Source organism: Brassica rapa, chromosome A09 (assembly GCF_000309985.2).
Source record: "Brassica rapa cultivar Chiifu-401-42 chromosome A09, CAAS_Brap_v3.01, whole genome shotgun sequence".
Classification (NCBI taxonomy): domain Eukaryota; kingdom Viridiplantae; phylum Streptophyta; class Magnoliopsida; order Brassicales; family Brassicaceae; genus Brassica; species Brassica rapa.
This window is the reverse complement of record NC_024803.2, coordinates 26,625,769-26,653,219: the sequence shown is the minus strand read 5'-3', so window position 1 is coordinate 26,653,219 and position 27,451 is coordinate 26,625,769. Positions and strand designations below refer to the sequence as shown.

Here is a 27,451-nt window from a genome sequence, read left to right as displayed (position 1 = left end):
ATATAATATTATCTAAAAATTCAATTTATCTAAATATTTTCTTGTTTTTCTTACATTTTTAATCTTTTAGTAATTTTATTTCATGTAAATCTTTAGATAATTTTTGTTATATTTTTGGTTTTAAATTTTTTAATTTATACATGTATAATGTTGATTTTAAAACAAATCAAAATTTCATAATATTATCTAAAAATTAGTAACTTAAGTTTTCAAAATTAGCATTTTTTTAAACAAAAATTGTAAATATATGAGTTTGATGTGTTTTTAACATCAACATTATATATGTATAAATTAAAAATGTAAAAATCCATAAAATATAATAAAAATTATCTAAAGATTTATTATTACATTTTATTAGATCAGATATAATTTTTATTATATTTTCTTGTTTTTTACATTTTTAATCTTTTAGTAATTTTATTACAGGTAAATCTTTAGATAATTTTTGTTATATTTTTTGGGTTTTATATTTTTTTTAATTTATACATATATAATGTTGATTTTAAAACAAATCAGACTCATATAATTACAGGATTTTTTTAAAATGCTAATTTTAAAATTTAATGTTATTATATTTTGGATTTTAAAAGTATAACCCCTCAATTATGTTTACTTAATGTAAAAACTCCTGAACTAAATATTTACCGGTAGTAATGGTAATTATGACATGCGAGAGTTTTTAATTCATTAAATAAAGTTAGTTTTAGGATATTTTTGTTAAATACTTAATTTGGGCTTTTTTTTACGCAAAACAAGGAGTTTTAACATTCAAAATCCTATTTGTAATAATTAACTGATATGTTCCATTCCCTCCACTGTCAACAATACGATCATATTGGCAAGATACCAATACTATGGTTTGCCTACCAGTTTCGCTAAATTTCATGCGCCTAAATTATTAATAAATATATTAATGTGTAAAACACAAGCCTATTTGGTTTTAGGACAGAATCTGAGTAGTGATACAATTATTTATGGACACTAGCTATATTTAACATCAAGCTCTTTTCACTCCAGTAAGGGTGGAGTGAATAATGCAATGTTTTAAAACCCGATCCGGACATAGAACCGGACGATTTATCGGATCACCAGGTTATTGGGTTGAACGCGGATTAGTAAATAAAATAATTTTATTATATAATAATATATTAGTTATGAAAATAAAAATATAAAAACTAAAATAACTATTTTCTAAATATTTTAAAACATAAAATAATAGTTTGGATATGTATATAATTTATGTTTCAAAAACATTTGGATAATACTTAACTTTAGTTTCTATATTTTATTTTCGTTTCACATACAAAATATCAGAAAAGATAGTTTAGATTATTTTTCTTAACAAGTTAAGAGTTATGGCATCTAACAAAAATATCAAGATTTAAAATTCATAAATATTTAAATGTTAAGTATGCATAATAAAATTAAACTTCAAATCTAAATAAACCAAAACTAAAACATAATTGTAACAAATTGTCGATAACAAAAATAAAACTAAAATGTAGCATAAATTTAGAATACAAAAAATTCTAAATGCATAGTTAAAAACTTAAAAAAAAATAGAAATTATCAATTGGTTCAACCAGTGATTCAACTGGTAACTGAATTTTTGATTTTAGTGAGTTTTTGCAGGTTTTATTAGGTTTTTAAATATTAGGTTTTTTCACAAAACTCAAACCGGATTTATTCTGTGTCACCGAATTTACCGGTTCAACCGCGGATCCGGGTCCGGTTTCAAAACACTGAGTGAATGTGTAATATAGGTTAAGTTTAGTTGTTTTTCTTGTAGAGTACGCACTCATCTACATAATCTATATCCCGATAACTTGCAGCGGTAGTTTGCCTGAATGGAAATGTAACATAATCCCTTATATATGTTCCAATAATTTGCATTCCATTAACTTTTTACTACTTTGTTGTTATTTATAGTCTGGATTTGATGTTCATATATAGATCCAATACTTTGCATTCCGATCACTTTTTACGACTTTGATGTAATTTATTCATCAGTTGCCAATCTCACAATTACTTTAAGCATTGATTTTTTATATAGTATCTAGTATATCTAGTTCAAGAAATTATTTTGTTGTTGTTGTATTTGATGTTTTTTTCATCTTCTGTTACAAAAGAAAATCAGTGAATAAAATTGTAAACTGAACATATTCAGCATATAATTTTAATTTGGTCAAAACTTATTCGGAAATAAGTTATAACAACAGTAATATACTAAGTTTTAAGAATTTTGATAATTTTAGATCTCAAATTTTAAATACATATATTTTTTTAGCAGGCAACTTACAATTTTTAGTTCAAAATATGTATGACACAATATGAAAATCATGCTCGTAAATCATTATTAATTTTATGAGAAGTTGTTGAATATCTATCTATCTATCTATATATATATAAAAAAGTTTTATCTCTCCTTAGAGAGACACATCAGATACCAGCTAGGAAATTCGTGTCCTGAGAGCGCGACATGTGTCCGGGAAGAACGAAACTCACCGTATCATTTAACATGTAACATGATGGGCTTTATTTGAAGAAACAGAGTACGTTGTAACATGATGGACTTTATTCTTCTCGCACGGCTGTATAGATAATTAGGGTTCATCTTCTTTTTCCATAACTCATGATCTGCAAAAACAATAGAGTTTCAGGTTGTTGAGTGATAGATTCGTCGTGGGCTACGATAATTTTATTTGGGCTGTTACAACAAAAAAGGCCAGCTGCTTACACTCACCTTCTTCAGCAATGGATGTCATCAACATCTATGGTTCGTCGTGCTCATCAAATTCTCATTCATCTCCAATAATGGAGTTCTGGAGAGCTATTCGAGACAAATCGTGATGATGATTCCCTGGATCGAGAAGTCTTGGTGTCGTTTCATCTCCAGTTCTTCTCCCCGGAACCGTTACACGATTAATTCATTGTCTGTCATTAAGATATTTTTAACTCTTTCAACCTACCGCTACCATGATTTCACAGTCAATGCATCTTCCCTTTCTTTAAGGCGGTGCATCTACAGCTATAAAAAGGTTAGTATACATACCGTAAGCATCATCCTCACAAGTCTAAATAACACTTGAATCTGATTGTTTTCTTACGTCTGTCGATAGGTTTTCTCTTTTGAGTTTTCATGTTTGTTCATATTGAATCTGATAATCTTTGATCATCACTCGTGTGTTTGAGATCATTGATTCAGATTTTATTTATCTGATCATCAATCTAATTGGTATGATGTTTTGTGTGGGTTAATTTTGATTCAGACAATCAATTCTCTGTAACCAGGACCAAGCCGACCAGATCTTGGGAAGAAGAAACTCAGATAGCAAGCTAAATAATCTTTTCCTAACGTGGCAATATCTATATACTGTATGTTTTCTTTTCATACTCAGGTAGGTAGCATGATTATGTCCCAGATCCTTCCATGGTTTCTATCGGGTTTGTCAAATCTCTTTTTTATCTGAATCATCTTATTGATTTAGATTGAATAATATAATTTTCATTTCATTTCGATTTGTGTTTATCAAATGAGCAATTTTGTTTGTGTTTGTCTTTCTCTTCCCTCGACACAAGATCTTCTGATGAACACTATGAATCGCTTCTAATCGTTTTTGTCATATCTACCATTGGCTCAACACAAACACATGGAGATCGAAACCGTTCAGTGTGAAGCGGACTTCGTCGGAAGTGTATGGCGAAGATTCTCTGTGAAGAGATGGAGTTGAGATGAGGATGAGAGCTCGTACTTCTCTTTGAAGAAATTTACAGACGGCTCAGACTATTACTCAGTTAGCGCCTGTCCTAATGTGGAAAGAGCTTTTGTTTTTTTATGCTCGCCGGCCGCGTTAAAGAAGATGTATTCTTCGGCACCGTTTGTGACTTTGTGTTATCCCCGAGTTTGTAGCATGTGTTTTTAAGAAGTTGCTTCGTTTTATTAAGCCTTATCAACTTCTGATGGGATCCTTTTGGGCGTACGTTGGAAAATGTATTTGGCTTTGAACGCAGCAGTCGATTAGTCTCTCTTAATCTCTATGTGACTATCTCTCAACCTCTTTCCCTTTAACTCCATCAATGTAGGAAACCCATCACTTAATCTAACTGAAAAGATGCGTTTTTAGCCTCTCTTCCAATTCTCCAATCAAGAGAAAGCGTGATTTTTTCCTCTGTTATGAAAACATGGTTATTAAAGCATCTCTGTTTTAACAGGACAGGGGAAGGCTCTTCTCTCTTTGTCTTCTTGAAAGTTGCTCAAACTATTATCTAATGTCAAAATATTCCACTGTAAAGAAGACAGAATGAGAAGATGACTCGAGAAGCCCACTGGAGTGATTTATTTTTCTTAGACCTAAAGTTTCCTCAACATGTTCAACCAACATAAAAATGCAGCAGCTAAGATAAAACGAAAGTAAGTAGAGTGTTACCTAGAATACCGATAATCACTCACCAGATCAGGTAGGAGCTTAGCATACATGTCGCACCACAGCTTCTCCTGATTCGCCATGTGACCACACCTCACCAACCTCATTTAATTCAAAGAGTATTTTTGACTAAACTCATTAAAATATAAAATATAATCATACAAAGAAATAAATATCGTTATTGAAGTGTAAAATGTGAGTAATTTTACTAAAATATAAAATATATATTAGATAGTCACATTTAAAAATTGTTATTAACATAACTATGAAATAAATAATATTAGAAAACTTTAAACTGTGTCCTTTTTTCAGCCATTTTACATTTATTTGTTTAATATTATGAAAAACTATTCATAATATTAAAAAATTAAAATAAACAGATAAAATAATTTAATAGCATATAATCCAAAGATATTGGAAAATATTATAATTTAAATAATAAAAACTTAACTAATATGTATATTTTTAAATGATACAAATTTATATTAGATATTTACTCTAACTATTAACATTATTTTTAAATTATCATCCTGTCCGTAGGATGGGCCGGCCCTAGTAATAAAATATAACTTAGCTCCAAATTTTTCTCGTGAGAAATTATACTATGACTATTCTATTATAAAACGACTGAATTTAAATACGACAGAAATCATGACCATCAACTGAGAGTATTTTTTCATGCACATTAATACATATATTTTTAAACACTTTTATACAGACGCATTAGATGTATATCTGAAATTATCTTGCACACATTTACGTTAATGAAAACTTTTACCTCACAAACAGAATGATATAATCAACTAACCAGAAACAATCAAAATTAAAATATAATTTTATCATATAATCCGCTCCATAATTACACCTAATATGTAGTAGTAACGTTTTGAACATATGAATGTTAACTATTACAAAAGATCTTTTTCTTTATTTTCTGTCAATATTTTATTATACAGAAGGTTCTACAATCTCTATATAAACATTAACAACAGAAGGTAACAACATCCACGATCAACAAACAAAATACCACACATTTTATAAATAATCATCTCTTCAAACCAAAAAAAAAAGTAAAATAAAATGGAAAGCAAAAGAGTGAACATAATATTCATTACAATGATGGTAGTGATGGTAATGGAGAATTTTGTGGTTCAGACACATGCTCAAGACACACTCTCTTTTAGAACTTGTTATCCAGGTTGTATTAATGGTTGTGCCATTGAGAAGCAGTTACCAAAATTATTGTTGTGTCCATTCACTTGTCTCTTTACTTGTCTTGCTCCTCCAACATCAAATATTTCTTCTCCTCCTTCTCAGATGATTTTCCCAAAAAAAATCGATCATACTGATTATTTTTGCAAACTTGGTTGTGCTACTCATCATTGTACTTCTCTTTCTTCTCTCGGAAGGCTGAGTAAGTTTTTTTTCTTTCAATTATATGAAAAGATATTTATTAATAGATAACCATGTATATAAATGTAAATATCTTATTTGTTGTCAAAACATAATATCTACTATTATAGATTTTGGTTGAAAATTATATAACTGATGAATTGCTATTGTTGTTTGTGGAATGAGCAGATGTAGACAAAGTTGCAGACTGTGTGAATTCATGCTCAGACAAATGTTCCAACAAGAACTAAAAGTGATATGATCTAGTCTTATTTTGATAAAAGAATCCATGTCTAAATAACAAAAGATATGAACTGGTATAGTTTGTATCACTACAATATTCAATCCAAATAAATATTTATTTCATGATTGAAAGTATTTGTGTTACAAGCAGATCATTAGATGAAACTGTCAGACCAAAAAAAAATGTTAGAAGAAATGATATTTATTATTGTAACAATATTACATAATTGTAATATATCATTCATAACTAATCTGGTTCGTTCCCTTCATCGTAATCAATAGAATCATATCGACAAGATAAAAAATATATATTACTACGAGGATAGAAATGTGGATCAGCATCTGCTATTTGCCCAATAACAACGCCTTACTGTTGATGCGGTGTAGATCTGATCCAGTTAAGGTGACTGCATAATCTAACTGGGTTCGAGAAAGGCAGATGCTACTCAACGATGTTGCACATAGAAGATAGATAAGTATTATACGACGACATATTTCCACACCAGAACTATCATATAGTAACAAATGTACACAATCTTTTAATCTCGTCCTAATTGCACACCATTTAAGTATAACAACCTATTTCCACACACGATAAAAGTTCGAAACTCGTTTCTCCCTAAACTTTGAAAGAGGAACTAATACCAACAAATAGCGGTTTAAAACTGGTTAATATTCCCTAAACCTTAAACTTAACCATTGACTAATTTAACTAAACCAAAAACGACCCGATTGCGACCCGATTAGAGAATATAAACCAGATTAAATCAACCAAATACAATTGGATCTAATAAACTGACCCAAGACCGAGTTAATCAATTAAATCATTTGTCTCTCTCGTGAAGAACATTGTTAAACAATGGAGTCATGGACTGATGCAATGTTGAGTGAAATAGAAATCACAGAGGAAGAAGATGAAGGTGTTAATGTGGACTGAACAGAAGAACCATGTTGTGGCCCTTACGATCGGACCTTTAATCAAATTTTGGGACCCTTACAACGTCTTCGATTCAACTTCGTTTCTCTTCGCCTTTGGATTGAGCTAGATCCATGGCTGTTTCCATTTTCCAGGTATCTCTCGACAGTCTCTATTATGCTTTTCATTAGTTATATGAAATTCAGTATATATATTATTATTTGAAGTATAAACACAAGAATCAAGCGTAGGCTATTGGTTTATGTGCTTCTGTAACTGCTTGACCTTGCGAGTTCGAATCCAGGTTGGAGCTTTTTTAATTTATTTTATTTTCCATTCTGTCTTTAATTAATGTAAAATGACGCAAACGTCCTCATCTTCTTCTTCGCAGTGTTACCAAGAAACCCTAATCTCTGTTTCAGATTTTTTTTTTCACGATTCTTGACCAAATCTACTTCTCTTTCTTAAGTATTTACTCAATTATGTTAAGTCAAATTTATGATTTTGAACGAACAAACTAACACATTCATACAAACAAACCAAACTTTCTGGATTTTTAGATTTTAGGATTCTAAAGAACTAAAATCGATTTTGGGGCTTTTAAAATGGTTTCAGGTCGGGTTTAAATCAATCCATAGTCGGATCTTCGTTTGGGTTGGGTTGTACCAATATCAATCGATACGAATTGGTTTACTATCGGTTCATGTCATAAACCATTTAAACCAAACCAAATCTTGGTTTGTGTGGAAACGGGTTTCAAACTTTTATTGTATGTGGAACTAGGTTGTTATACTTAAATGGTATGCAATTAGGACGAAGTTGAAAGATTGTGTACATTTGTTACTATATGATAGTTCTGGTGTGGAAATAGGGCGTCTTCCCGGAAAGATTCTATAGAAGTATGCTTTGAAAATAAATAAAAAAATTGACCAGAATCGTGGAATAAAAATAAAGAATACTTCTACTTCTTTTAATTATTTGATTTTAATACTAAATCAATACTATTAAAAGGGAGGGAGTCTCAAAAAATCTACCTATAAAAGTTATTTGGACTATTTCCTTTTATTATATTTGGGTCTTCCCCTATATATTATAATAACATGTGACCAGCATTAAAATTTTAAAATAAAAAACAAACACATGTCCATAGAAAATATACGGAGAATATGCTAATGACTTATCTTACCAATAAAGGAGAAGTTAGATGTTTAAAATTTTAATGGTCTTCCGCATATAACCAAAGGGAATTTGATAAAAAAAAAATAACCAAAGGGAATAAAAGTCCATTAAAGTTTATTTATCCATTAATTGTATTTGTAGCTCTCAAACCAATTTAACCAATAAAACACGTTTCATCTTTCGGCAACATTACCAATCTCTGCATAATTTGGTCTATATAAAAATGTCAACCAAGAGTGTAAAATCAAGTGCCAAAATTTCCACTATCCATTTTACGATTATTAACATTAGAAATTCACTGCCAAATAACTGTAATAGTGTAATCGAGAAGAACACCACTAAACCGGATTATATGTGTAATGTGACACATACAATTTTGAAATTTTAATCGGTTTAGTTGTATATGATTTTGAAATTTATTATTATAAAAATAGAAAAACCATTTGTAATACAAAATAAGAATTTCAGATTTACTTAAATCATTTTGAAGCTGTTAATAGATCCATTAAATATTCCAAAAAACTTTGAATAACTAGCCCCTAAATTAAAGCTATCACATTAATAACAAAAATATCTACTTGCAAATCACGAATTGACAAGTCTAATAGGTTATTTAATTTTATTTATTGTTATAAAATACAGGAGAAGTTTATCAATTTTATAAAAAGTGTTATCAAAGTTTTCTGGATTTTACCGGGACAAATTAAATAGTTTATTTAGTTTTTTGTATTATTATAAAATACATGAAAACTCTAAACAATTTTTTTTTAAAAAGTGTTATCATGTTTTACTGGGTTTTTACTGGGGTAACCAGTACCAATTCAAATGTTAATGGTGGATTTGTGGATTTTATCCAGGTCCAATTATGTTTCAGTTCAATTCTGGGTTTTTCGGTTAATTTCATAATGATAGATAAAACATATTGGATAATTTTGGGCTTTCAATTTAAATATCAAAAAATTAAATTTGTTCGAATAAAAATATTAAATTATTTGGATAATTTAAAATAAAAAATATCTGATATTTTGGGTATTTCAATGGTGGGTAATATCGAATAAAAATATCTGATATTTTGAATAAAAATATTAGGGTAACTCAATTTTGGTTAATTTGGTTTATAAACAGTAGTTTTTTAGATATTTGGTTATTTAGAAATCAAATATAATTATTATTTATTGGTATATAATCTATACTATTAAAAGGGAATCACTCCTAAAAAATCTACTTAAACAAGGTTGTTGGACCATTTCATTAGACTTAACTATTTATTTGGTCTTAACTTATATTTCTCTAACTATATAAATACTTTACATAATTTAAATGAATTCATTTATTATTTTTTCATAATCTATTATATAATTTCTCTAACAATAAATCCATATGAATATATAATAGATTATTCAAATGTGATCATTACCACATATAATTCTATTATAATATAAATTTTTAATGGTTTAGTTATGTTTAGTAGGTATATAATTTGTATTTTAAAATTTTAAGTACTCATTTGGTCCTTACTTTGGTTTATATTTTTTTTATGTTCGATTATTTATGAAATTCAGCTTAATTTTGATTTTTTTTCTCAGTTTGGTACGGTACAGTGTACTCGGGTAAATGTACTCAAACCTATACATTATCTCTTATATAAGAAGAATTTATTTAATTTCAAAAATAAATCCGCACTTTCTAAGCGCAGATTAAAATCTAGTATATTATTATTTGTTGTCAATTGTGAAACTAACATGTGCAGATTTATTGCAAGATTTCGGAGACTTCATGTGAATGTAAAACTTCTCTGGAAGTATTTTTTAGATAAGTCAAAATTTTCTGTGGTCAGTTAAAAAATTAACTTGTTTATTAGAAAAGAATTTTAAAAAAATCTACTCTATTTTTTTTGTTACAAAAAAGATTAATTGCAAAACTAATCTATGAATTAACCAGAAAACTTTTAAAGAAGTCTTCTATGAAAACACATAAAATAGTCAATTTCAAAACTAATCTATGAATTGACAAGAAGACTTCTTCGCAAACAGATCTGAAAAAAATTCAAATATCATTCTTAGATTCGGTGAGATTCACGCTTAGCTTCGCGAAACATATTGGAAAAAATTGTAAAACTTTACTTAATATAAAGAAAAAATAAAAATTATGCGTATCGTTTAATCATTCGTTTCATTCAAATATAAAATCGATGAAAATATAATAAAAATATTAATAACAATGTAGTAGCAATTAATACACATCAAACAATTTATATATATGCTTTTTCATTTACATATATGAACAAAAAAAAATCTAAAGAGTATTATTTAAAAGGTATAATCTATAAAAATTTAAATAGAAAAATATAAAACCATGTTTTGCATACATTTTTATAATGTATATAAATAAATTATATTAATTAATTTAAAATTATTATAAACTAAAAATAAATTATTAACATAGATTCGCCTGTAGCGCTAATAAATTCAGCAAGATAATACTGGACAATTCACATAACCCTGAAACAACTATGAAAGACTGATTTTGCAAATATTGTGTACTGAGGTATTGATTTCAAATATTAGGAAGGCGGAGAGAGGGAAACAATTAACAGGGATTAAAGTATCCAGAGCATTTCCATCGATTTCACATTTGTTTTTTATGGATTATAGCTTGTTTTTCTGCAAGGCTCAAAAGGAAGAATGTCACACTATTCTCAGGATTTTAAAGGGGGATGGGATCTTATTTAGGATTACCGGAAAATCTTGGGGGATCCAAGATTCAAATTTTCAGCTTTGTGCAGGATCGTCTAAATAACAAGGTCAATGGTTGGATTTTTAAGTTTTTCACAAAATGAGGCAAGGAAGTGATTATTAAATCACAATTGCCGAATCATACGATGTCGTGTTACCGTTTACCTAAGGCAATTACAAAACAATTGACGAGTGCGGTAGCACAATTCTGGTGGAGTCATGGGGGCAGTTTAAGAGGTATGCATTGGAAATCATGGGACAAAATCTGCGTCAGTAAGGAAGACGGGGGTTTAGGTTTTAAGGATATAACTGACTTCAATACCGCAATGCTTGGTAAGCAGTTATGGAGGCTGATAGAAAAGCCAAACACTTTATTCTCTTGAGTTTTCAAGGGGAGGTATTTTCGGCATGCCTCACCTCTTGAACCGATCCGTTCATACTCTCTGTCATATGGCTGGAGGAGTATTGTATCTGCTAGATCTCTGGTAAGCAAATGACTAATCAAACGGGTGGGAACATGATCTTCTATATCTGTATGGAACGATCCTTGGCTCCCAACCACTCGCCCGAGACCAGCCAATAAAAATCAACATAATTTGTATCCCGATCTCACAGTGGAGTCACTTATTGATCCCACTTCGCGAAGATGGAATTTACAGGCCCTATGAGATTTGGTAGACCCTCAGGATGTGAAAATTATAGAAAGTATACCACTGAGCAGAAATCAGATGGTCGATAGAGAAGGATGACATTTCACAAACAATGGAAAATTTACGGTCAAATCAGGATACCAAGTGGAGCGGATCTATCCGGATAGGGAACGACCACCATTATTGATGGGACCAACAGTTGATGTTTTGAAGGCATTTTGTTGGAAAATTCGGTGTCCACCAAAAATAAAACATTTTCTTTGGCAATTGGTTTCAGGGTGTGTGGCAGTTAAGAAGAATCTGAAGGCGCGAGGGATGCAAGGTGAGATATGTTGTGCAAGATGTGGAGCAGAGGAGGAGTCGATTAATCATGTATTTTTTTGAATGTCCCCCAGCAGTTCAGGTTTGGGCTCTTTCAAAGATCCCAACAAATCCAGCCATTTTCCCAACGAGTTCTCTTTTTACGAATATGGATCATCTTTTTTGGCGGGTTGTCCCACAGATGGAGGATCATTAGTTTGCTTGGATACTATGGTATATTTGGAAAGGAAGAAATAATAAGGTTTTTAGTAATTTGGATATGGATCCTAAGGATACTCTTAAGTTGGCACAAACGAAATCTACACTCTGGGCAGAGGCACAACTTTTGAATGAACAGAAAACGGGAACACAGGTACAAGTTACGTGTCTTCTGTCAATTCCCGGTCGATAGTGTTTTACAGATGGTTCATGGAAAGAGAGTGATATTTTCTCTGGTCAGGGTTGGTTCAGTACTTAAGAAGGATTTGAGGGACTGTTGGGAGAAAGGAATGTACGGGCTACTCTAACTCCCTTGCATACAGAGATAGAGACGCTACTATAGGCTATGGAATATATGAGAAACTTACGACAATTTCAGGTTACGTTTGCAACGGATTGTTCTCAATTGGTGAAGATGGTTTCAGAACCAGAAGAATGGCCAGCTTTTGCAAGTTATTTGGAAGATATTAAGAATCTGAAAGAGAGTTTCATACGATTAGAGATTATTCATGTGCTAAGAGCGCAAAATACGAAGGCGGATAAACTAGCACGCAGTGTCAGGATACAACCGTCTTTCGTCGTTCACATGGATCAACATCTTCCAGTTTGGTTTACAGGGTCAATATGAATCTGTAATGTTGTTGACAAAAAAAAACTGATTTTGTAAGGTGTACCGAAACAACAATAAATCCGTCATCCCGAGGATGGGCGGTGGTACAACTGGAAATTTTCAAAACAATGAGGAAGTAACTGTTAGACAATGATTGCAGAGTTTTCTTTAGACATAGAGAACGCTTAATATTATTTCAGGGATGGTTAAAGTAACATGAAACATCCATTCGATTGAAATTACGACGCTACTGATATTACAGAAATCAACAATTCATTGTTCTCTAAAGCATTGATGAGTCAATTATTCATGTGATGAAGGTCACTTATATATTTTTCTTTTTTTACAAAATTGTAAATATCTTTACTTAAATAAAGGTTTGTGTGGATCATTAAACGCACATATTTGTATGTATCACACTAGAGAAAAAAACGTATCTGTAAATAAAACATCAGAGGAAAAAAAAAAGAATTACGGCACAAACTCTTTAGAACAACAACGATTAATCATCTTCAAATCGACAAAAATAAATTGTATTGATGATAAATAAAGTTTTTCCTCAACGGCAAACGCCATGTATAATTAATTCAAAAGGAAAAGGTTAACTTTTTAAGCTAATCACTCCAGAATTTCATAGTTTACTTGGAAGAAAAATAGAGTTTTCCAAGCGAGCTCTTTTTGCAAGGATGTCCGCTCTTACATTACGCTTTCTAGCGATGATGAAAGAAATAGAAAAATCAGTAAAAGATGATAATTGTAGATCCTAAAATTCACACTAAGTATTTGATAGTGATCGAGAGTTTAATTTGTAAAAAAAAATGTGATATAGACAACAATATCTTTAGAACACAACGATGTAATCATATTCCAGTAGGCAAAGATGGATTTTATTGATGAACAAGGTCGAATACAATGAATGAAATGAGATCGAACGTTACAAACGAGATCGATAAGAGAAAAGACTTAAAGCTAGGTGAAAACAAGGTTGATGTGTGTGTGTAACTCTCTCTAGGGTTTTCAACGTGTCTTTCTTTGTCTCCGGTCAATCTCTTCTTATAGTGGAGTGACTCCGCGATCTCCATAACTGCTCCGTGATCTCCGGTTCTTCGAATCGATCTCTTCTTGCTCGTCGGAGTTGGGCTTCTTCATTGGTCACGCGATCCAAGTCACTTAGGCCCAATTACCTAGTTGACTGAAATTGGGTCGAAAAATAATATGTGAATGAATTCATTCCATGCTGAAGCCATAGCCGATCAATCTTCTTCATCGTTCATCAGCTTAACAAGCTCAATGCAGTCCGATTCAAAGGACATAGATGTCAATTCTAGCTGCAAGGAGCTTCTCATTGCAAAAAGCAACAGAGTGAACTCTGCATGCAAAGGAGAGAGAACCTGGTCCATACCGATGGAACTATATATGTGTTCTTGCCAGATCAAAAACAAAACCTCTTCCAGAAACTGTCAATTTTGTCACCCCAGGATTAATCCACTTGGCATAATTGGGTTACATGAAAAATTGGTGATAACAAGAATCAAAATATAATCGTTAAGGACAAATAACTAAGAGATGTCGATTTGTTTATGGAGAGCTTGATGTTTAAGTCGGTTTTTGCGTGTATGAACATTTGTCTTTTCGTGTCGTCTTCCTCCTTTTATACTCACCTCTACCGTTTTCATCTCTGATATCTCCTCCCCCCCCACCCCCCCCCCCCACCCCCCCCCACTTGCTCGCTTGATCCACCTGATCTGGGAATTGTTCTCGTCCTTGTTACTGTGAATATTGGGATTGTTCGAGTATTCGTTGATTGATTTCAGTTTGAGGGGGATTCATTTTGTCGACTTCCTATTCTATATTCTCCCAGGTCGAAGCCAAAAATTTTAGGAACGACCTCACACATTCTTCGTGCCAATTCAGGATTTGGACCTAACTGTTTTGTTATAAGATTAGTTGAAACAACACTCTGCTTAACATTTTGGTTATAAGATTAGTTGAAACCACAATCTTCTTATTTTACTATGAAAGACCAAAGAGAACAAGATAATAGCTTAGACGAGCCATTCATACGAGCACTCACCCAAAGATGACTCCAAGCAGCTTCAATGGAAGTGACTGCCTCCCATCCTAGAACACTACATGAGGAGGACGCCGAGAAGCAGACCCAGTTAACATGGTTGAAGACGAAAGTGCTAACCCGATGTGCCGCCATTGAAAGTACAGATCATGAGATAACTCTGATCAAGTGCATACAGTAATATACTCCTCATCCAGCCACACGATACTAGGGAAGATGTCAGGGGATTCGGTGGAGATGTCGAGAATAACAAAAAAAGCTTACAACATGTGCAATGACTAGAGAAGTGAGAACCATTGATCAAGAGATCTGCCTTCAAGCCAAAACGCAATGTCAACGGGTTGTCCTCAAAACCTTAAGAATCAACATCGAGAGCAAGAAGGAAAGCCCTAAGCGTTCATCGTACGCCATGGTTGTTGTTCCCATTCATTTTAAGTGACTTATAACACATGAAATATACTCTAAATTCATAGGGGGGAAAGGCCAGAGACTTCGTTCAAATAGGGGGTGAGTTTCTCTATGAACTAAGGAAACAAAAGTCTTCAATGGTGAGCCTCACCTCCATTGCATTCCTGTTGTTTTTAGTTAGTATTGTTTTATCTAAAAAATTCTAATCTAATTGGATTTTCCTTGAGTTTTAAGAAAACACATATATGTTTTGTCGTTCTTTATTCCAATTAATCAAAAGAAGTAGTATATTTACTTCAAATGTGGCTTGGAATTTGATTAGTATGCAAGTAGATGAACTCTTTTCAGCGGCCAACACACTCAAAGGATCAGGTCAGAATTACGTGCAAACCATTTTATCTGTCTCCATCAAACATCCTAAAATTGAAAGGTCAAATCGTTTATTTTATCTTTAGCTCCTCATTTTATTTCAGGATCCTCGCATCTACGCACACGTGTAACGTGATACTGATAGTAACCGCATGTCAAAATCTCAAGTCAGAAAACAGAACCGACAAACATGTAAGTAACAACTTTCTCCACGCGGCCATGAACGTGCTTCCCATTTTCTCTTATCTTTTCCTACTACATATATATATCTATCATCTGCCCATTTTTTACCCGGAAAATTAACAAACCAAACTTCAAAACATCCAATCTAGATATGCCTCCTCCAGCAATGCTAGCGTTTGATGATGGTTTAGACAACGAGTGGAAGGGTTTCACGGTTTTCCCAGGAGAAAACCTTAGCCCTAACCCTAAACCTAATTTCAACTTCTTGGCGAAGAAGGCAATTATGGACAGCGAGAAATCAACCGGTCCTATGCTCTCCCATTCTTCGGCAACAGACGACAGCTTCAGAATCGTGTTGCCGCCGGCGATGCCTCCACCTAGAGACTCAGCCGTTCCGCTTCCTATGCTCCCTGAGCCAATAAGAATCCAAAAGAAACTTGGCCGCCAAGAATCATTCCATTTCATGAGGAAATCTCGCTACTCGGAGAAAATCCTCTACAAGGAAGAAGATTTCAAATGCAACGTCTTCTGCTTGGCTCTACCTGGATTCGGTAAACACAAGCCGGTTAGATCTTCTTCCAAACGCCAAGATTCTATGGAGAAGAAGATGATGAGAACGTCTTCCTTCACCTACTCCACTGTTTCGATACGCGCCTCGCTGGAGAAGTTCGAATGCAGTTCTTGGGCATCAACCACGGCCCTAACGCAAGATCACGGTCGTATGTATTTCGATTTCCCCGTGGAGATGATGAAGTGCAACAGCCGTGGAAACGGAGGTAGAGATGTGCAAGAACCGGTGACTTCTGGTTTCTTGTTCGATAGAGAGACAGAGACTATGGCTCTTAGAAGTGTTTTGAAGACGAGGAGTTCACGGTCGTCGGGAAGAGATCACCAAAGATCGACTGAGACTTCCCCACTACGCCGTGTGAGATTTTCAGATTCTTCTTCGGCGTCGGTCTCGTGCCCTACTTCGCCGCGATCTTGTATCACCCCTCGATTGCGTAAGGCTAGGGATGATTTTAATACCTTCTTGTCTGCTCAAAACGCTTGAGAAACGAAAAACCGACACCAAGAATTTTTTTTTTTAATATGAAAATATGTTACCTGTATATCATATATGTATGTACGTAATGTATCTACGGATGCTGTGTAAATATCTATCACGAGAGATTGAGAGAGAGATTATTTCATCTTTGAGAAACCAAAATAGATGAAGAGTTTTATGATAATCAAAAAGTTTCATGTTTGTTCAGTCAAAAAAAATTTCCATGTTTGCTTCAAGCTCTGTTTCAGACATTTTTTTGGTCAACGTTTTAAACATTCTTTGACTGATCAAATTTGTATAAGTTAAACTTTATACAAACTAGGTAAAGAAGCCATGCTGTAACTCATTTTCTAACAAAAATATGGAGACATTTGCTAAAACCAACCCAAATATTCAATTCAAACCTAAAAGTGTACCCTACTTTTAGTCAAATGCAAAACTAACCTAAAGAGATAGTGAAGGTACTTTTTAACTCTTATGACCAAACAAAAAACCAAAAATGTATTTTACGTTTCTATCCTTTGAAAGTCTACAAGTAATAAAAGAAGTCTACATATATATAGACTTCATACGAAGTCTACCTTATAGACTTGTTTTGTAGTCTACACTCTAATTTGATCTAATAATTTAATTTTGAAAATGTATAAAAATAATTATTGTGATATTTTTAACTAATCATCAATATAATGGATAATATGAAGTAAATAAATTAAAATTTCATATAATCGAACAATTTTGAAGAATATATACTAATTTGGTTATCATGTGTTAGACAATGTTCATAGTTTAGAAACAAAAGGTTCTAACATGTTATGTCTTTTAGTGGTTGATTTTATAGGGTTAGATTTTAAATTTTGTTTTTTTTTTGTTTTATTAACTTAAATCTGCATATTAATGTTTAGTAGTTTATATTTTGTATAATTGAGACTTTTTTGATTATCAAGCAAAATATTTAGGGTTTGAGATTTGTGGTTTAGGGTTTCGTAGACCTACAATAAAGTCTATTTATCTGAAGACATCTTTTTCAGTCTATATTTTTCAATTTTTTTTACAAAAATTATTATATTTAAACTAAGTTAAGTTCCTTAAGAATAAAAAAGTGAAATCATATACTATAACTATTAAAAAATAAAGAAATAAATTTAATAAATCATATATTAAAATTATTAAAATAATAAAGAATAAATTACAATAATGAAATTATTATAGTAAACTTCCAAAAAAGTCTACTATGTTATAGTAAAATCTACTCCAAAATTTTAATTTTAGTAGACTTCAAAGAAGTCTATAGTATCGTAAATTTTAACCTAGTTACATTTTTGTCTCCCTATATAAACAAAATTTATACAGTCTCTCTCTAAAGTGGCTGCACAAGTTTTTTAAACTCTCTCCCTTCTCTCTAAAACTCTCTCTCTTCTCTCTAAAATTCTCTCAATTGTTCCAAAAACTCTCTCATTTATCTTCTTTCTCTCTAAAATTTTCTCAAGTCTTTCTCACAATATTATCTTGTCATTTTAGATATTATGATTCATAGTTTTCATGTTCTCCTTTAAAAATGTAAGTTTAAAATCTATAGATTTTAAATCTATATTTTTATGTTATTTATTTCTCACAATATTATCTTTTTTTTGTAGGTATTATCACTCATGGAGTTCATCTTCTCCTCTAAAAATGCAAGTTTTAGATTAATAGATTTTAAATATGTATTTATATGTTTATATTCAAATAAATTTATAGATCAAGCTCTGTGCATTAATTTTATACTAGTTTATCTTATAAATTCTATTTTGTAAAGTATTTTCAGATTTAAAATTATTTTCATATTTCAAAATGTAGATTTTTTCAGATCTGAAAATTATCAGACAGTGTAGACTTCTAAAGAAGTTTACTAAAGCTTGCAGAGTTCATATGAAGTTTACTAAACCACAAAGTTTAAGCAAACTTCATTGGAAGTCTATAAAAATATGACTTTAATTTTTTTCTATGTTTTTAAATAATTTTATCTTATTTTGCAGGTATTTTCTTCCATAGTTGTTCACTTCTCCTCCGAGAAATGTAAGGTTTACATCTATAGATTTTAAATATGTGTTCTAGTATTTAAATTCAAATAAAGTTACATATTAAAATTCTATGTCTTTAATTTATTACTATTTTTTATATTAAATCCTATTTTAAAAAGTTTTTTTAGATTAAACTTATTTCATATTTTTAATGTATATATTTTTCAGACCTATTTTTTTTTTTGATAGAGTAAACTTCATTTGAAGTCTACTTAAAAGTTAGGGCTGGTAGACTTCAAATGAAGTCTACTAGCCTTGACTTTTAAGCATATTTCATTAGAAGTTTACTAAAATATGATTTTAATTTTTATCTTATTTTTCATAATTGTATCTTATTTTGCAGGTATTCTCTTCCAAAGTTTTCAAATCATCTTCCCAAAAATGTAAGCTTTATATATATTCATTATAAGATATTTTGTGCTTATAATGAACTAAATTTATATATTCATACATTTTCTTTTTGCTTTGTTACAATGATGACAAAAAACTATTTTTGAAATGTTTTCCAGAACAAAGTATTTTCAAATTTTCTAAATGTACACTTTTAGATATGAAAACTTTCCATTAGTGTAGAATTCAACTAAAGTTTACAAAACAATAACTTTACGTAGACTTAATAAAAAGTCTACTAAAATATGATTTAATTTTTTATCTTATGTTTTTCTCATAACTCTATCTTATTTTGCAAGTACTTTTTTCCAAGATTTTATTTGAGGCATCAAGATTATGAAAAATCAAACATACTCAAGAATACGTTTTAATATATTGCTCTGTAATAATTTTCATAATAAAATATTAATTTTAAAATAATTTTTTAATGCATAATTTATAAACATTGTATTCATTTTTAGTTGTTTTCACTTGTATGATATTATTAATTTTTTGTTTGATATCAATTTTTTCGCAAAATCTAACCAACCAAACAAGTAAAACCACCATAAGCTAAAATAATAGCTAACACACATCTGAGAAGGAGAAAATCTATACAAAATTTTCCCAAAAAGTTTCAAGAGTAAAACTAATCAAAACAATTTGCAATAAGTGTCAAGTGTAAAATTATAACACATTAACTTGTGAAATTCATCCAAGACAATTAAAATTTTACTAACATACACTGTAAAATAATTAAATCATAAACAAATATGATGAATAATACACAAATGTACTTTTAATAGAATTTACGATGTAGACTTCAACTGCAGTCTATATTTGTTGATTTACAAAAACGTCTACACTTATTATCTAACATATAGTCAATCCAAAAATTTCAAGTGTATTTGGCGCATGATTGATACACAAAGACGTACAAAGTGTGTCTTAGATAACTCGATAAAGTTCCGTACTTTTCAATTATTCGTGACATGCATAAGAGGAGTATTTGCCTATTTGGAGTCATTTGTTGTAAAATGACGTCTGGTAAGGAATAGGTTAGCACCATCTTCTCAATTTTGTTATCCAGATCATAATCATCTTGTGCCGTTTTAAGAAGTTTACCATGTGTACAGCCATCATGCACAAGGAATATTGTTCATCCTTTCCGATTCTTCATCCTTTTCGAATATTTTGTCACCCAAAATGTCTTTGGCTCATGCTTCACACTCCCTCTAAGATTCAAACCACATCCTTGAACACAACACTTAGTCACATACAGAGTTTTCGTTGTCTTATATGCTGAGAATGTAAATTTATATTCCACAGCCACCGACTTCAGCTTTGAAACAAGGTCAGCCAAAACTATAAACGAAGACTTACAAATACGTCTACAATTATTAGCTAACAACATTGTCAAAACAAATGAATTATTCCTTCATAATTATAAAAAAAATTCTTTTCAAAATCACTCAAACCCATTAGGATTAACTAACACACACTGTCAAACAAAAAAAATTAGAAAAAACTTAACGAATAATACACAAATTCACATTTTTATAGATTTTTCTATGCAGACTTAATATTCAGTCTATGAAGATGTAGACGTTCTTTTCAGTTTTAGACTGTCAAATAGGTCTACTCTTTGGGTTGATTTTTGCAATTGACCATTTTACGGGTTGCTTTCTATAGTTCAAAAAAAGTTGTGATTTTGTACATGTAGACTTTCATTTCAGTCTACAATTTTAAAAGGTTAATTTTTGCAATTGACCAGAATTCATCTAAGATTTGACTTTCAGAACTAGACTTCATATGCAGTCTACATGTTTGAATTTTTTTTGAAAGAGGTTAGTTTTGCAATTGACCAAGTTTGACTTCCAATCAGTAGATTGAAATGAACGTCTACGGGTGTGTAGACTTCTTGTGAAGTCTACTCTCAAATCCGACGGGTTGGTTTTGCATTTAACCAAAATAAAAAAGTAGACTTTATACGTAGTCTACATTTTTTTTCTAAGATAAGAAGACTGCATATGAAGTCTACAATTTAATAAATTTTTGATTGCTTTTTAAACTTTTTGGTTAAACACAAAACTAACCTATTCAACGAAGTCAAAGTTTTGGTCAAATGCAAAACTGACTTTTTATAGACTTCGTTGGCCGTCTACATTTTGTAGACTTCCGTTGAAGTCTATTTTGAAAAGTCAAAAATTCGGTCAAATGAAAAACTAACCTCTTTTAGGTAGACGTCTTAGTAAGTATTCCGAAAGTTTTATTTTTGTTGTCAAAGGTAAAGACGGAGACTACTGGGGAAGTTTTCGTTAGAAAACAATTTTGTCTGGTCAATTGCAAAACTAACATGTGCGTTGACAAATAGACTCCATCGTAAGTCTCCACGGAGGCGTAGACATACAAAACAGTCTATTGTCGCGACACAGATCTGAAAAAGAACGAAAACCATGTAAATAGTTACTTTTTTCCTGTGTAAAGCTCGTTTCCAACCTTTTCAACCGTCCAAACTTCAAATATGAGCAAAAAGAAGCATCTTTGATGATTCACTAATGAAGAAACTCGAAAATATGAAGTTTGTGATTATGAAAATGTAAGTTATGAGAGTTTTTTAGATGGAAATGTAGAGGAGATAAAAGGAAATGAAGTTTTTTGGGTTAGAGTGAGAAAAAAGTGGTTGAAAATTGAATTCTAGAGCTTTAGAGCTCAAAAATGGTGGTTCATGGTGGTTGGAAAAATTGATGATGATGACATTTTTGTAAATAAGAATAATGGTTAGGGTGTATTTGGTCTTTTGCTAATTTCGAAATTAATAAAAAATTAAATAAAAATGGCAATTTTGTAAATAATTCAAAACATAGGGATAATATAGAAATTTTAATGATGAATAGTATGGACAAAAAAAAAAGGATTGGTTTTGGGTTTGACTTGAAAAAGTCGGTTGGTTTTGAAAAACACCCAAAAATATGCCACATTTAATATAATTGCATTTGGATACATGTGTTGTAAAACTATCTTACATACAACTATATTCATTTATTGATAATATTAAAAATCTATATATTGTTCATAAATTAGCTGTAATAAAACTACAAATATATTAATACCAAATATGATATACATCTAATCATTTATTCAATTTATATTGTAATTTATAAAGTTAAAACATCTTCCTTGGTAATGATTTGCTTGAGAGTTGAAACTATTTAAAAATGTATGTACAGTCCAAATATGATTACACTAGTGGTCTTTCGCGCCGGATTCGTATATTTTATTCTTAAATGAATTTATAATTTTTTTGTTCAAATGAATGAATTTACAATTTTTTTATGGTTTTAGTGACAAAAATATGTTCAAAAATATGAAGTTGCATATATGTTGAAAGAGAATGATTTTTTCTGATCTATTTGATAGTGGTTAGCGATTGTAGTATATTACTCTGTTTTAAAGTTTCTTAGGTTAATGTGGAATATCATAAGTGGTGGTGACTGATTGATTCGTAGAATAAAAAGTTGATGATAATCATAACAAAGTAAATTCAGTTGAAATTTAAATATAACATAAAGTTGATGCTCCTGAAGAAAAAATGTAAATGTTTGTGTTTTATTCGGGTAAGATGTTGGTCAATGTAATAGGATGGTTTATATTATTGAGTACTGTTTGAACCGTTGTGTTTTTAAGGTGTAGGTTAGAGAGCGGTACTTGTGATTGGTATCGTGAAGGGTTAAGTGAGTGGTCATGTTTTTAGTTTCTGATGTTAGTTAATCATAATTTCTTGTACTCTCTCACCTCTGATTATGGTGGTGTTTTGAATACTATTTAATTAGCTATGAAATAGGTTCAGTCATCTTATTTAGTTGCAGAAGATTTCTTGCAATAAGGAACTTAAACTTCACTTGTGCTTCATGTGGCGTCGTAATTAACATTCACCTCATATTGGTTAGGGTTCCAAATGGAGAAAGCGGATCAAGCGTTGCGGATCGAGCGGATCTAGCAGAACAAGAGCGGATCTAACGGTCTGAAATATTTGTTTGAATGGTGAAAGCGGATAAAAGATGGTTCAGACTATAATTTCATAATTCATTCTATAAAATAGAAACTTTTTATTTCATTTTCAGTTACAATTTTTTTAAAAAAAAAAATGCAACAAATACATAATATTTTATGAAACAAAAACAAAACATAAATTCAAATAAAAACATTAGTAAAAAATATTACAAAATATTTTTATTGGCCCATAATGCATTTGCAATTTGTTCTCTGATATTCGCCATTAAATCTCCATCAGCTATATCTGGTGCTTTCATCTCATTAGTATCCGTATCCGCTTCGGTGTTGCCAACATGTGTTTGTCCCATTATTTCAGCAAAATCATCATCTATAGAATTTGAAATTCTAATAAAATTATACAGATCAATTGTAGCCAATACCACTCTTTTTTTAACTTCAATATTATATCTTGGAAACTTACAAAAAATTCTCCATTTCTTTTTTCAAACACGAAATGTCCTTTCAATAACTGAACGCAAAGATGCATGCCAACGATTGAAATATTCCTGCTTGTTCTGAGGAGGAGGAGCATTTTCGAATTGCGACATATGATACCGAACCATCATGTTCCGTGAAGATCTATATGGAGCAAGAAAACCTTGTTTATTTGGATAGCCAGAGTCAACAACATATTATTATCTGCTGGTGGTTAAGGAAATTCACGATCATTGTTTTGCGCCATCGTAAGAACTGCTGTATCATGACAAGATCTGTTGGGGTCAAAAACGGTTACGACGAAGTTAACATTCAAAACGTCCGAAGAAGAAGATGAAAACTTTCTTCGACAAATACCTTTTCAAAATAGATTCTTTCTTATGAAAAGCTTGTTGGAGTCAAAAACGGTTACAATGAAGTTAACATTCAAAACGTCCGAAGAAGAAGATGAAAACTTTCTTCGACAAATACCTTTTCGAAATTGATTCTTTCTTATGAACCTTAGCGGAGGAAATACGAGACATCGGACAAGAACTCGAAAAGGATCGTTACGCAGCAACCAAAAGCGCGTTCCGCTCGGTCGCTACGCTCGGTCGCTACATAGCGACCGAGCTCGAGCCAAGCTCAGTCGCTACATAGCGACCGAGCGTGCGTTCTGTTCGGTCGCTACGTAACGACCGAGCTCTTCCGAAACATCGATACGACACTAGTCCATGCACTCTCGTCTACCCTTTGATGCTATCTTCCGAAGACCATGGCGAAGCCATTTCATGTCTTCCGCCATTCTAAGTAAACAATCAAACTTTGCGGTAAAAACCGCGGAAAGTTTGTTCTTTATCGAAAGAAGCCGTAATAAATGTTTCGAGTCAGAAGACGGTCCAAAGGGACTTAAAACATGGCTCAAGCCCCAACTTACGATTTCTTAACTAACAGCCTGTAAGCCGCATGACGGTTTACGCTTGGTTTTCAAGGAAAGATAAATATCAAGTTTCCGCGGATAAATACGAAAATTTTGAGGATAATTACGAAGATCGAAAAAAATGGAATATCTCCATTTTTAAGCTATGACGGCTAAAGAGCAGAAGAGAAAAAGGGTAAACTGACCTAGGAGCGAGTATATAAGGAGTCCTAGGCGAGAGGCATAGGGAGAGACTTTTTTCAGAGCAAACTTAGCACTTAGAGCAATTTAGGCATATTTCCGTTTTTTTTATTCGAGCTGCGATTCAATTAGGTTATTGTCGTCTTAGGGTTTTAGAACTAGGAATCTCGCCGACAGCTCTCGTAGCCTAGGCTCTTACCTTGTTGTAACGCTCAAACGCGAATTCAAAATAAGATCTAATTTGCTCTCTTTTCGATTTCTTACTTTTCTTGTCTTTTATTTCGTGTTCTGATTGCTTAGCGTGTGGTATTAACAGATCTCATGGACCTCTGGGAAATTAGGGTTTTCCTAATTTCCTAATTTTGACAGAAATCGACTGTGCGAATTTTGGTTTCCACAAGATTCTGGGGCACCATTCCAAACATATGTGAACAACATATTTATATCACAAATGACCATGATATTTAATGATGTTCTATCATGTCGATTCCAATACATTTCTTGTAACTCTGGCTTGACCTTCGCACACACATGAACCCCATCCATTGCTCCAACAAATCTACTAAAAAATAGCCAATATTTTCCATCCATAAGTTTTTCGGGAATCCTATGGAGTTCTTGTCGTGTTGAAGTGTGGATATATCACAAGCCAGTAACTATGTCGCTCTAAGCACTTCAAAAAAATTTCTCTTCACTGTTTTTTGGTTTCGGCCAAATCGTAATTCAACATCTCGTTGAACTTCATTGTGCCTACATATTCGTAAAAAGATGGCTACACTCTCTTCAATGCTTACATTCACTGTTGATTGTAGTCCATATCTTGCTTCTAGTTGATGACACAATGTTCTGAAGCAATCAAGTGACATTCGTAGTAACTGAAGACAAGCGGCATGATCTTCTTGTAACCGATGCCAAATATTTTCCCACCCCAATCCATTATCTGTTTGGACTTGTCCTCTTACAAAATGTCTATTGTAGTAACTCAATGCTGGTTGAATAATTAACTCTTCAAATGGTTCATTCTCCAAATTCCACAACTCAACTCTTTCTTCATAATTTAGAAACTGAACTCCTTGTGACCGCAGTTGGCATATACGGAAAACCTAAATAAGATTAAAAAAATTAGATTGATATGAAAAAATGGACGATTTGATTACACATAATAAATAACAGATATTACACAAACACAAATAAAATCTCAAATAAAATCAAGACCTTTTTATTATTAGAATCATAAAATATTGAACTAAGCTTCATCTTCTGAATCGGTTTGATGAGTTTCATTTAAATTAAGTCCTCGCTGGGTTCGACAAATATTGAACAATCCTCTTGATTTACGTGTGCGAGACATTTGTGTAGGTGATACTCTTCTTTGACTGTTGGTTGAAGTTGGCACTGGTGTTTCTTCTACAACTCTTTCTTCAGCAATTCTTGTACTTTTAGTCTGAGTTTCAAGTGAAAATCCATACTGCACATTTGTTGGAGGTGAACTCCATTGTTGATCATTTGATGGTGAACTCCAAGGTTGAGTAGGTGATGTTGTACCCCATTGTGGAGCTACTGGTGGTGAACTCCATTGTTGAGCAGTTGATGTTGAACCCCATTGTGGAGCCACCGGTGGTGAACTCCATTGTTGAGCATTCGCTGTTGTACCCCATTGCAAAGAATTTGGTGGAGTACTCCATTGGTGAGGACTTGGTGGTGCACCCCACTGTGGAGCAGCTGGTGGTGTACCCCACTGTTGAGCAGCTGGTGGTGTACCCCACTGTTGAGCAGCAGGTGGGGTACCCCAATGCGAAGTCCGTTGTTGTTGACCCCCTTGACCATTTACCGTTTTCCCCCATGACTTATTACCTCCAGATGATAGACTACCAGAATGAATGCCACCAGAACTTGGACTCCCGAAAGGATTGCCATAGCTTAATCGCTTCCCCATGTATTGATCATCACGTGTAAATCCAGTTAAAGCTTGTAAGAACTGAACCTTTTCTTCAAAAGTGTTTTCAGCTCTATCAATAAAATACTTACGCCAGAATGTATCTTCCCTAAATTCGTTAATGCACGCCCAGTAAAATTAGGTGTCATTTGGAAGCCCCATCGATTCAAATATCTTCACAGCCACATCAAAATCATCGTAGTCTTCTTGATCAAACAAATTTGGACGTAATTGTTGTAAACTTTGGCGCTGGAACTCCCGAAATCCAGCCATTGTATCTGTTAGGGTAGTTTCAAATGATTGTTTTTTCTTACTTCCTCGTGAACCACTCCCTTGTAAAACTGAATTTACTGATGGTCTTTGTGAAGTACTTCCTCGTCTTGCTTTGCCTCTTTGTTGGACTCTTGAACCAGGTATTTTAATTGGATCAACCGTCGCAGAGCTTTTACGTGGTTGTGCACGGATGAAGTTATTTGATGGACGGGTTTCATCATTAATGTTAACACGATATACTTCTTCATTTTCTTGTGTGTCTGGATCTTGATCGTCTGACATTTCACCATCATATGTGTCTTCATACAACATATCTTCATTTGTATCTTCATTCCTCATTTCTTCTCTTCTTTGGTTGGCCGAATATTGAGATTGTGACTGGACATTATATAATCTGAAACAATGTTCCATAATATCGCATCCTTGTGGTGGCTTTCGTCTAAATGCATGAACAATTTTACATGTCTATTGATACAATT

The 27,451-nt window shown here is 32.2% G+C and overlaps 3 protein-coding genes across 7 annotated transcripts; 2 read left to right on the top strand and 1 right to left on the bottom strand.

Moving 5' to 3' along the window:
- The first annotated feature begins 369 nt into the window (after positions 1-369).
- LOC103840286 (thionin-like protein 2) lies at positions 370-9,459 on the top strand. Of its 5 annotated transcripts, none has more exons than XM_033279989.1 (3): positions 370-3,398; positions 3,657-5,838; positions 6,006-9,459. In XM_033279989.1, the coding sequence occupies exons 2-3, from the start codon at positions 5,505-5,507 to the stop codon at positions 6,065-6,067; spliced, it is 396 nt and encodes a 131-aa protein (XP_033135880.1). In that variant the 5' UTR covers positions 370-3,398; positions 3,657-5,504; the 3' UTR covers positions 6,068-9,459. The 5 variants fall into 5 exon arrangements, with proteins under 5 accessions (XP_033135880.1, XP_033135879.1, XP_033135878.1 ...); XM_033279988.1 differs by having other exon boundaries at positions 374-3,038; positions 3,270-5,838; XM_033279987.1 differs by having other exon boundaries at positions 374-3,053; positions 3,292-5,838.
- An 85-nt stretch (positions 9,460-9,544) lies between these two features.
- LOC103840285 lies at positions 9,545-17,558 on the top strand. The gene has a single exon (XM_033280698.1). The coding sequence runs from the start codon at positions 15,851-15,853 to the stop codon at positions 16,748-16,750; it is 900 nt and encodes a 299-aa protein (XP_033136589.1). The 5' UTR covers positions 9,545-15,850; the 3' UTR covers positions 16,751-17,558.
- Positions 17,559-19,231: 1,673 nt separating this feature from the next.
- On the bottom strand, positions 19,232-26,699 carry LOC103840359. Its single transcript, XM_033278457.1, is given in 3 exon segments — positions 19,232-25,407; positions 25,410-25,866; positions 26,130-26,699. Coding segments are annotated over 3 exon segments (1,323 nt in total). The 3' UTR covers positions 19,232-25,111.
- Between the last annotated feature and the right edge of the window lie 752 nt (positions 26,700-27,451).

What these genes read in the sequence shown, in the direction of transcription:
- LOC103840286 (XM_033279989.1), top strand. Translation starts at nt 5,505, where the DNA reads ATGGAAAGCAAAAGAGTGAACATAATATTCATTACAATGATGGTAGTG. An exon ending in TTCTTCTCTCGGAAGGCTGA is followed by an intron (nt 5,839 to 6,005) that starts GTAAGTTTTTTT and finishes TGGAATGAGCAG; the next exon opens with ATGTAGACAAAGTTGCAGAC.
- LOC103840285 (XM_033280698.1), top strand. Translation starts at nt 15,851, where the DNA reads ATGCCTCCTCCAGCAATGCTAGCGTTTGATGATGGTTTAGACAACGAG.